The sequence below is a fragment of the Perognathus longimembris genome, chromosome 11, assembly GCF_023159225.1.
Source record: "Perognathus longimembris pacificus isolate PPM17 chromosome 11, ASM2315922v1, whole genome shotgun sequence".
NCBI classification, from domain to species: domain Eukaryota; kingdom Metazoa; phylum Chordata; class Mammalia; order Rodentia; family Heteromyidae; genus Perognathus; species Perognathus longimembris.
The window spans coordinates 37094034-37105200 of NC_063171.1; the positions used below are offsets into that span (position 1 = coordinate 37094034).

General features: G+C 52.7%; 1 protein-coding gene across 1 annotated transcript; it reads left to right on the top strand.

Moving 5' to 3' along the window:
- The first annotated feature begins 308 nt into the window (after positions 1 to 308).
- On the top strand, positions 309 to 7453 carry Vsig8 (V-set and immunoglobulin domain containing 8). The gene is made up of 7 exons (XM_048357346.1): positions 309 to 357; positions 3848 to 4023; positions 4491 to 4692; positions 4817 to 5038; positions 5816 to 5932; positions 6233 to 6431; positions 7174 to 7453. Exons 1-7 carry the CDS (start codon positions 309 to 311, stop codon positions 7451 to 7453), a joined length of 1245 nt encoding a protein of 414 aa, XP_048213303.1.
- The last annotated feature ends 3714 nt before the right edge of the window (positions 7454 to 11167 follow it).

The window sequence follows — 11167 nt, forward strand, 5'->3', positions numbered from 1 at the left end:
GCTGGCCGCCCTGCACCACTCTTGGGACAGGGAAGAGCTTGGGTGAGGGCTGGGTAATGCCTGGGTAGGCTATCCTGTCACCCTGCTAATTAGGGCTACTGGGGCTCCTCCCCAAGGCGGGGACCAGGCCCCCTCCCTCCCATAGAAATAACTCCGGTTGCTCCCCAGCTGGGCACTCACTGCACCTTCCTGCCACCCTGGGCAGTGTCTGGGCCCTCAGCTCCCCCTCCCTCCTCCTGCCCCTTACACCCACCATCACCATCCCACGGGAACCCAGCTCAGGCGGAGGATACATCGAGCCTAGAGAAATGGGAGTTCGAGGAGCATTCCACCTTCTACTCGTGTGCCTGAGCCCAGGTATGAGGCTGGGCAGTAGGCCGGGAGGCCCAGCATGAGGCTAGATGGGCCGAAGAAAGGGTCAACAAGGGCACACAGAGGAGCCTCCAAGGCGATCTGAGAGGCCTTAGCCAGGCCTGCCCATCCTCACCCTACCACTATCTTGGTTTGGATACTGCCAGGACAGCCTGTACCTGAAGGATTTGAGCAGCATCTGTGTGTGGAGGTTTTTAAGTGGAGTTTCATGCTGTCTGAGAGCCTGTGGGGCTCACCCATGTCTTCAGGTCCCTGCGTGCTGTGGCCCATGCTGGAAATGGAGACAGGGCTTATTGCGAGTTACCTATGGGAGCAGGAGGTGGGGTAGGAGTCAGGTGAGCAGCAGCTCTGGGTGGGGGCTAAGGAGGAGCCTCCTTAGGATCAATTTCCATCAGGCTGTCTGTGTGCTGTTCTCATTGGGAGGGACACTTTCCCAAGCCAGAGCCTGGGCAGGGGAATTGCTGGCTTTGAAAAGGCTGAGCCTACAGGGTGTTGCTTCCATCATGGAGAGTGATCTCTGCTCTGGGCCCCCTTCGCTTTGAGGGTTCCAGAGTTGTGTCCTTTCCAGGATGAGACCTGGGAGGTAAGGATAGATGACAACTCCCAGAGCCCCTTTGCCCCTCTGGGACACTCCTGGAGGGGCAGAGCTCAAGTTTGGATATTGTAGCTACATGCCTAGGTTGGGCAAGTCCCAGCAAGGGCCATTCTGCTGGGCATTGTTGGAAAGAGCTCTGGGTCCCTCCAGGGTCTGGATTTAGGATGAAGGCTGTGAGGAAGAGCATGGGAAGGGGGGCTACTTTAGTGCGCGTGCACGTGTGTGTGTGCGTGTGTGTGTGTGGTTTTATTTCTGGCAGGATCTCTGTAGCACCCTCTCTGATTGCTGAGCATTGGGCTGGCAGAACCCCTGGCTGGGCTTGGGGAGCTGAGGCATGTTCAGATGGGCTGTGTGTGTCCAAGTGTGAGCACAGAGATTCGGCACGCATTTATGTACCAAGCTGTCCTTTCTCTCCCCTTTCTCTTCTTTTCCACCTGTCATCTTCCCGCTTGGAAGCAGCTTGAAAATTCAGAATAGATTTCCCAGCTGATAGCAGCCACTACTATTGAGGTGACATTCCCCAGAGGGTGGCTAGCCCTGGTGATTTTGTAGGGGGACAATCACTGTCTTCCTTAGAGACCCACTAGTGCCTATTATCTCCCCAGGTCTCTCAATCCAGCTCTCTTCCACCCTGGCTTTCTTCCCTCTATCTTGCCTCCCTCTTCTCTCACATTCTCTGCAAGTATTTCCTCAGTGCCATAGTGAAAGGAGTCACAGTGGGACACCAGGAATAGCTTCTCAAGGAGAGGGAGGAGGTGCAAAAAGGCTGGAACTCTTGGGAGGAGGCTGAGAAAGTTTCTAAGGAGATTGAGAAGCTGGGGCGAGGTTCCCTGGCCTACAACAATTGAAGAAAGACACTTAGCCTACTGCAGGGTGGAGACACTTTTCCAGTGTGTCCCTCCTTCCCAAGCCCCTTTCTTCAGATACTCACCCTCCTGTATGGTTGACTTCCATGTTGTGGGAAAAGGCTGCTTCCAGTGGCTCTTCCCTAGGGAGGAGTTGCTGCTCTCAGGTGAACTCTGGCTCATCCCTGGATTGCACTATACCGCCCCAGGATCTGGCAGATGGCATCGGATCCTTATCTCAGGAATGAGCTGGTATTCTCTTGGCCTGGGGCTGGAGGAGGCTTCCTCAGGTCCCGTTAGAGCTCCAGCAGCCAGCCGGTCTGCTCTGGGTCAAGTACTTTGGAGTCTAGCTGGGCCAGGGCAAAGCTGATGGCCCAACCAGGGTTCTGAGGGTACTGCGAATGTTAAAAGCGCCCTCGCTGGCCTTTCTAGAGCCAGGATACACCTGGCAAACAGGGCTTCTGTAAGTATGTCTGGTCTTGAGTGAACGTGTACGAAACCAAAGGAGTGTGCAGTGGGTGTGTCTACTGGGTTTGGCTTTCATGTGTCTGCCTTTGCATAGGTCTGATTATGTCTGTGTGCGTAGGAAGGGGAGACAGTATAGGTTTGTACCTGGGCTTGAAGGCCTGAATGTGTCTATATGTCCACTTGTTTTGCCTTGACAGTGTAATTGTGTGTGTGTGTGTGTGTGTGTGTATGAGAGAGAGAGAGAGAGAGAGAGAGAGACTCTAAGCATGTAATAGATGCTGAGCCATAGGAGGATAGAAATGAACAATTGACAAGACTTAGAGATTCCTAAGGGCATGTTGATTAAAAAGAAAACTGTAGCTGGATAACAAGGTGAGTGAGGGGCCTGGGGAGGGAGTGCTGCTGGAGGCTGGGAGACAGGGTGCTGAGTGGCCAGGGTGAGGCCCTGGGTGCATTCCCCCCTTTTCTCTCTCTAGGTCTAACCGGTTAGGCTCTTGCCTGGGGCTTCAGGGTAGGGAGGGAGAGGAGCTTTCCAGATCTTAGCCTCCTGCCTCTGACTCAGTGGCAGGAGGGGCCTCGATGGGAGTGAGCATGTGGGAGTGGCTGTACTCAGCTGCACAATAACACCAGAGGAAGAACACACAGCCTACAATGCCACACACTGCCATGTAAGGCTCATCCTACAGGCACATGATGTCCCAGCCCCAGGCATAAACCATCAGTCACTATCACACAGGCTCCAGGTCACAGCCGCAGTCACGCAAGGGTACATACCATCACTTAGAGCCTTTGCATATGCTGCACGCAGTGCCAGACCTACAACTACATATACAGAGTCATACCAAGACACATGCACACACCAACACACACACACACACACACACACACACACACACACACACACACACACACACACACATAGCCTCTGTCAGTCTGGAAAGGGAAACCAGGTACCACTCTATTCATCCTCCTGCTTCTACATAAGAGCAACCATAGTTGGTCCGACAAGACCTAGGTACAGCCTAGACAGGAGGATTTTAATTAGCCTCTCCATCTGAGCACAACAACTTTGGGTGTTTCATATACTTACCTATACCTTCCCTGCCCCGAACACATCAACTATCACTTGAGTAAACATGTAAGCAAATGTCTTACATATTTACATGAATATCTTTGTATCTACAAATATTCATAATCATAATGCACATTTGGGTATATGCATGCAAACATACAATCATGTACAGACAGCATATATAACAGCTCTGTATATGCAAACAGTACTCAGAGGCACACCTACGCAATCCTGGAATAGATACACCGGTCCACAAGCATGCACAGGCCCTGCCAATAAATAAACAAGCAAGGCAAGTGAATGCACAGGCATGCCTATAACACTACACATACATAACACACACACACACACACACATACACACACGAGAAGCCCCTCCTCCCTCCAGAAGCCCCACTGAGCTCTGGGTGGCCCTAACAGAAGCTGCAGCCGGCTGCAGCTGGTTACTGAGGCTCTGGCTCTGCTCCTCTCACCCTCCCATCTTACCCTCCCTCAGCACTGCTGTCTGCTGTGAGGATCAACGGGGATGGCCAGGAGGTCTTGTACCTGGCAGAAGGTGACAATGTGAGGCTGGGCTGCCCCTACATCCTGGATCCTGAGGATTACGGCCCCAATGGGCTAGACATTGAGTGGATGCAGGTCAATTCAGACCCGTCACATCGAGAGAACGTAGTAAGTACTGGGCACAAGGTTCTCATTTCGTTGTACTTTGTAATGCCTACCTGTTGGGTAGCTATCATCCTGAGGGAGATGGAGGTGAAACTGGGAAATCAAGATTTTGAACTTCCTCCAGGGCCTCTCAGGGAATGGGGCAACAGGGATAAGAGCTGTGCAACTGGGACTTGAGCCAGCCAGTCATTCTACCTCCTCCCACCCCATTCCAAGGGGAAGGTGAGGCGGTGTGGTCCCTGCCCTCTACCAGACAATTCCCCAAATGCTGGCTTTCATCAGCTTTCACTTATTCTTTATGAAATCAGCAGAGCAGGCATGGTTCCACCGCCCCCCCTCCCAATTTTTCAGCTGGGGGAAAAAAAGAGTCCCAGAAAAGTTCAGTAAATTGCTCGAACAGCCAGCCCACATGGCCTCCCCCCTTGGGTTCTGCCCGTCTCACCACCTGCATTTTCCTCTCTTCTTCACAGTTCCTTAGTTACCAGGACAAGAGAATCAATCATGGCAACCTTCCCCATCTGCAGCAGAGGGTCCGTTTTGCAGCCTCAGACCCCAGCCAGTACGATGCTTCCATCAACCTCATGAACCTGCAGGTATCCGACACAGCCACCTATGAGTGCCGGGTGAAGAAGACCACCATGGCCACCCGGAAGGTCATTGTCACTGTACAAGGTAGGACTAGTTTTCTCTGGGCTCCTCTTCTCCCAGGTTTCAGGGCCAAAGGGAGCCTGGCCATGGTGAGCCTGGCTCTGCCTCCTGGCTGGATCTTGGCTCACAATTGCCTGTCTCTTTGCAGCACGTCCTGCGGTACCCATGTGCTGGACTGAAGGCCACATGGCAAAGGGCAACGATGTGGTACTTAAGTGCTTTGCCAATGGGGGTTCCCAGCCCCTCTCCTACAAGTGGGCCAAGATCAGTGGGCACAGTCACCCCTACCGAGCTGGATCTTACCATTCCCAGCACAGCTTCCACTCTGAGCTCTCCTACCAGGAATCTTTCCACAGCTCCATCAACCAAGGTAAGGAAGTCCCAGAGGGCAGTGTGGGGGATGAGCAGGGACTCTGGGACAGCCTGGGGCTCCCCTAGGATCACAGCCGCCTCCAAGCAAACCTGGAACACCTGTGAGAGACTGCTCCTCTCAGCCAGAAGCTTCTACTAGGGGAAGAAGAGAAAGTAAGAGCAGGGAGTCAGTCAGAAACAGCCTGGTTAATGTGGAAAGAACATGGTGTGAGACAGAGCTGGGCTTGAATCCTGACCAGGACTCAAAGCTGCAAATCTCAGGCAAGCAGCTTAACCTCTCAGGGCCCTATGAAAAGAGAAGATGAATAACTACCTTTTGGGGACAGGTAAAGCTGAAATGGGATGAGGTATACAAGGCTCTGGGCATAGAGAAACTGATTTCTATCTATGATGAAGGAATCACAGAGTGAGAAGGAACGTCACAGTTGCCTGATTTAACCCAGTCCTCACTGGACAAATGGGGACACTGGTGCATTCTGAGAAGGTCCCTTCTGGTCCCTTCAGAGAAGGGACATATTTCCCAGAGGTCACAGAATGAAGAATGAATGGTGTTCCTGTCTTGTTGCTGGAGCAGAGGTCTTTCCTTGTCTCTCCCACTCAACAGAGGAAGGTGGCTCAGTCAAAAGTAAAGTGGATGTGCATGTGTGCCTAAACCAGGCCTCTCTTAAAAGTGGTGTCGCACTCCCCACCCAGGGGCTGACATGGGAGGTGGGGGCTCTCAGGGACCAGCCTTCCCAGACTCAGGATAACCATTGGATTGTTCCTATAACTCCAGGCTTTAATGGGGACCTGGTGTTGAAGGATATCTCTGCAGAGGACAATGGGCTGTACCAGTGCACAGTGGCCAACCACGTGGGCTACAGTGTTTGTGTGGTGGAGGTGAAGGTGTCAGGTAGGTCCAGTGGCCCTAAGGGTCCCCGATGGGTGGGATGGTGTGTGTGTGGGTGGTGTCACTGGACTCTATTGGGAGCGTCAGCCTGCTCTGTATTTCCAGCCTCCAGGCCCAAGCCTAGGGCAGCTGGACACTGTATGCAGATGCAAAGAATTAACTCCCAGTCTCCCTATACTTTCCACGCTGGGAGTCCCGGGGCCCCAGCGACCCCCTTCCCCCTGGGTTCCTCTCCCTCCTTCCCACAGACCCTGGCCTTGGAAACTCCCAGAAGTCTGACCCGCCACCCTTTTCTCTCCACAGACTCGCAGCGTGTGGGCATGATCGTCGGCTCCGTGCTGGGCTCCTTGCTCATGCTGGCGTGCCTGGCGGTGGGCATCTGGGGGCTCATCTGCTGCTGCTGCGGAGGCGGCGGGGCCGGCGGCGCCCGCGGGGCCTTCGGCTACGGCAACGGCGGCGGGGTCGGCGGAGGGCCCTGCGGCGACTTGGCTAGTGAGATCAGGTAAAACCTGATGCATGCTGCATGCTGCTGTGCCGAGGGGAACCGGCGCCCTGCCCTCTTCACCCCTGCCCGCCACCGGCCGGCTGGGACCCCTCTCCACCCCAAACCTGCTCGCCATCGCCACGGAGTGCTGGGACCTCAGCATGTCGACCTGCCACTCGCCGCATGGCTTTCCTGTCTCTCCCCCTACCTCTCCCCAGCCTTCACCTCTGCTCCTCTGCCCTCCACTCCCCCCCCCTCTCTTTGCACCCTCACTGTCTGTCTTGTCTAGACTGTAAGCTCCTGGAGGGCAGGCCCTACTTTTTTTTTCTTTTCTCGTTTTCCTTGTACGCGCCGGTGACAACTCCGACATGCTTATTTAAGAAGAGTTCACAATGCGAATAGTGCGAATGACTTAGACACAACGTAGAAATAAAAATAGAACGAGACTAGCAGTGCTAACGAATCGCAATGCCTTGGGGACGGAGAGGAGAGGTGGAGGAGGAAATTAGGGAAATCAGCAAGAGGAAATAGCTCTGAGATCGCCAAGGCAAGATAAGGAGAGGGAGGGAAGGCTCAGGAAGGTGCAGGGAGGTGATGAGGTGTGGAGGCCGAGAGAGAGAGATAGAGAGAGAGAGGAGGCCAGGGGAAGGTGGAGGGAGGTGCGGGAGACGAGGTTGCCAAGAGCCCCCAGCTCTGCCCAGGCCGTGCCAACGCCGCGCCGCGGAGGAGCCCGCTCACCCGCACGCCTGTTGTTTTCCAGAGTGGACGCCGAGGCGCCGGGGTGCAAGGCCAGCGGGCGCGGCAGCCGCGTCACCCACCTCCTGGGGTACCCGACGCAGAACGTCAGCCGTTCCCTGCGCCGCAAGTACGCGCCTCCGCCCTGCGGGGGCCCCGAGGACGTGGCCCTGGTGCCCCGCACCGCCGCCGCCGCCCCCGCCTGCGAAGCGGGCCCCTCCCCGGTCTACGTCAAGGTCAAGAGCGCCGAGCCGGCGGACTGCGCCGAGGGGCCGCAGCAGGTCAAGGACGGGCTTTTGGTGTGAGCGCGCGCGGCACGGCGCGGCGCCGGGCTGCGCCCCGGCTGGGAAGGAGGGTCGGGGCTCTCTGCCCGCAGCTGGGGGACAAGTTCAGACCGGTGCAGGCCTCGCTCTCCCGAGGCTGGCAGGCTGTTAGTGGGGGAGCTGAGGAATTTCCCTCCGGGGGTGGGGGGGAAACCCATCCGATGGAGGTTAAGCCTCCTCCCCTCAAGTGGGAGTGGGCTGGTCCTGGTCTCTGTCTAGCAACCCCACCTCCCCAGACTTCCAGTCTGGGAGCTGGGGGAACGAGAGGGAGGGAGGGAGGAGAAAGCAGAGTCTTATCTGAGAGCCACAGAGGCACAGGCCAGGTGTCCCCAGCCAATGCAGAGGGCCCCGGGCCCCCCGGGTGGGTGGGGGTCTGGACTGAATTGTTTTGTGTGTGAGATCTGCGATCCCAGGCAACAGTGTTAGCACAATAAAGAAGCTTTGAGACGGAGGTGACTGTCTGGGTGTTCCAGGGAGGGAGGGTTGGGCATGTGGAGGAGAGCTTCTCCCCCCCCCCCCCCCCCCCGCGCCACTCTGGAGGTTGCTCCTAGCTGCCTCCCTCATATCTATCACACCCTTCCACCCCTTTCTTAATGGGAAAGTCAGAGACTGAAGGGGCATCTGATGCCCTCAATATGGGCAGGGAAACTGAGGCCCCCTCAGACTGGACTTTAAATCCAGATCCCTGTTTCCCCTCTGTATTCTGTAAGGGCTCATGAGGAAACAGGGAGCTATCAGAGATGATTTCCAACTGTTCCCTGATCATTGTCCCCATCCTCCTGATCTTCACTTCTTTCTCTCTTCCAGTGTATGCTTTCTCAGGAAGGGGGCCAGCGTCAGGCTCTGTGGGGTAGAAGGCCATCTAACCCAGTCCTCCTTTTGATGGGAAGGGGAATCACTTTTTTTTTTTGAACACCCATCAAGGGGCAGATACTTCTAAATGTTCTATTTATCTTTTTATCTTAGCCTAGTAGAGACAGTGGACTTCTCCCATTATATGGAGGCAGGGGGTGGGTTGGATATCTCAACTAAGGCAACAAAAGTAAGAGCTCAGGATTTGGCTTAGGTATATTAGACATCAGGATATTGTGCTGTTTCTCTGTTATCCAAATTCCTTCTGCAGCATTCCAGACAAAAGATGTTTCAGTCTTTTGTCTAACCTCCAGTGGTAGTTCATTACCTCCCAAGCAGGCCAGTCAGCCTCTCTGATTGTCAGAATAGAATAGAACATTTCTTCTATTGAAATGAATAGAACTCACATAGCTTTTATTCCTTGATCCAAGACCTACTCTTAGGGAGCCCACAGCATCCACCTTTCCAATTTATATGCTCAAGTGGACCAAGTGATTGTATTCCACACAGAACAGTTGTAACAGGCACACAACTGGACACCTGGCTGGTATAAGGGTAGGGGATCTTCAGAAATGTACTCCGAGGCCACTTAGTTCTACCTGACTCTTCCCACTATCTGCTTGTTGAGATGCCTTTCTTCATTTTCTTTTCTTTTGAGAAGCGGATCTTCCTAGTTCTTCCTGTTCCTACCCTAGGACCACATGAAGTGGTGTATGCCTGAGTGTCTGGGTTTAATAAGCCCTTGAATCCTGTCTCAGATGGATTGGGTATTGGCAAAGGGGTGATGGCATTGTTGCCTCTGCCTTGACAAAGCTTGTAAGAAGAAGTGAGAGATAATAAACCAGAAAACACTGACCTGGGGGGCTAGTTTTGTGGCTGGGCTGGGGGCTAGGCAAGGAGGTAGAAGGGTGTTAAATGGAAGGAACGAAGAACTCTAGAAATTACCTATCTGTTCTTCTTTCATTTATGCTCTCACATTTATGAGTACCTCTCTCGTGACTTACTCACAGATAGAAAATTAGATCTTCAGCTAGGCATTGTGCCTGGCACACTTTTGTCCTGAGGCAGAGGACTGACAATGTTGACTTGGGGAGGCTGCTCTTAGTCTGTGGAGCCTCCAGCTCAGCCTTCTTCTGGGTGGTGAGGGAGAGAGGCAGCCACCTGGCTGTATAAGTTGTGCTGTACAGCCAGCCTATGGGAACCAAGGAGCCAACTCAGACTTAGCCTTCATTTGAGGGGTGGAAACCGTGAGACTCTCACAAGAAAACACCATTAAGAAGAAGCAAGAGAGCTTTCAGAAAGATTCTGACAACAACTTCCTGTTAGTATGAGTCAACTGAGATGCCAGGGAAGTTCCTAAATGCCAGACTGAGATTGCAGCCCTCACTCAGCTTCACATCCCAGAATCAGGAATGAGGGAAGCCTCCACTTCAATGATTTTTTTTTTGTGTTGTGTGCAAGTACTGGGTCTTGAATTCAAGGCCAGGGTATAATCTTTAGTGTTATAGCTCAAGGTTGGCACTATACTACTTGAGCCACAGCTCTACTTCTGTATTTTCCGTGGTTAATTGGTGTTGAGTCCTATGGACTTTTCCTGCCTAGGCTGGCTTCCAACTTCAGTCCTTAGATCTCAGTCTTCTGAGTAGCTAGGATGACAGGTGTGAGTCACTGGCATTCAGGTTACTCCATTGATTTCCCTGCACAAACACCTTGATCTTTTTGTTCATTTCTCCTGCCTGAAACCTAGTTCAATGTAGAAGGAAAACACTTGTGGTGATAGATGTTCAACAGTGGCTTCTGGAGCAGTGTGGCCTGAGGGAGGGGTCAGGAAAGCCCTGATTTGTAGCATTTCTCAAGTTCCACTGTGTCTGATCTCAGGCCCTCATAGGATGTTACCAGCATGGAGTTAGAAGAAATATTCAGTAATGTACATTGTGTCATATTTCCACCGTTCACATAGACTAGACATGGCCTCCAGAGTTTAGAGAACTGTAGTGAAATTATCAAGTGGAGAATTTCCGGTGTTTATCACCCACGTTTTATTGCAACTTACTCAATTTTGTAAGTTCCTGTGATTTACTTTTTAAACAATGTCTGTATTGAATATCTAGCTTGCAAAATTTAGGTGGGCAGTGTCACAAGGTGTGTTAGTCAGCCTTGCATCACTGTCACAAAATGCCTGAGATAATGAATTTCAAAAGAAGGAAGGTTTACTTTGGCTCACAGTTTCAGGGATTTCAGCCCAGGGTTGATTGGCCGAGTTACCTTTAGGTGTTTAGCAAGACAGAAGTCCATCATGGTGGAAGCACATGTTGGAGGAAAAAGTTCCCCTGGAAGCAGCAGGGAGAAAAAGAGGAGGACCTGGGACCCCGTCATCCCCTTGAAAAACATGTCCTATATGATCAAACTTCCTTTTTGCTTAGCTCATCTCACAAAAGTTCTACTTCCTTCCAATCACACATGGGCTGAGAAATCAAGCTTTCATCATGTGGCTTTTGAGGGACATTTATTCAATAGCACCAGGCAAGCAAGCAGAAGGCTGGGCACAAGAGCTGCCCCAAGGTGGAAGTCTTGACAGTCCCGATGGTTATCTGTTTTGTTTTGTTTTTTCCTGACAATCAGTTGTCTCCATTCATCTTCCTGGTTCTGCCCTTTGTCTCTCTTCCTAGCCTTTCCAGGGTTAAGTTCTAGTTCCTTTAGTCACTGAAGAAGGACTTAGTGCTGGGTAGGTGTTGATGGCTCATTCCTGTAATACTACATACTCAAGAGGCTGAGATCTGAGGATTCTAGTTCAAAGCCAGCCTGGACAGAAAAGTCTGAGCCTCTTACCTCCAATTAATCACC

Excerpts from the sequence above, each read along its gene's own strand:
- Vsig8 (XM_048357346.1), top strand. The coding sequence starts at position 309 with ATGGGAGTTCGAGGAGCATTCCACCTTCTACTCGTGTGCCTGAGCCCA. Across the intron at positions 4,024-4,490 it reads CGTCACATCGAGAGAACGTA|TTCCTTAGTTACCAGGACAA; the intron begins GTAAGTACTGGG and ends TCTTCTTCACAG. Across the intron at positions 5,933-6,232 it reads GGTGGAGGTGAAGGTGTCAG|ACTCGCAGCGTGTGGGCATG; the intron begins GTAGGTCCAGTG and ends TTCTCTCCACAG.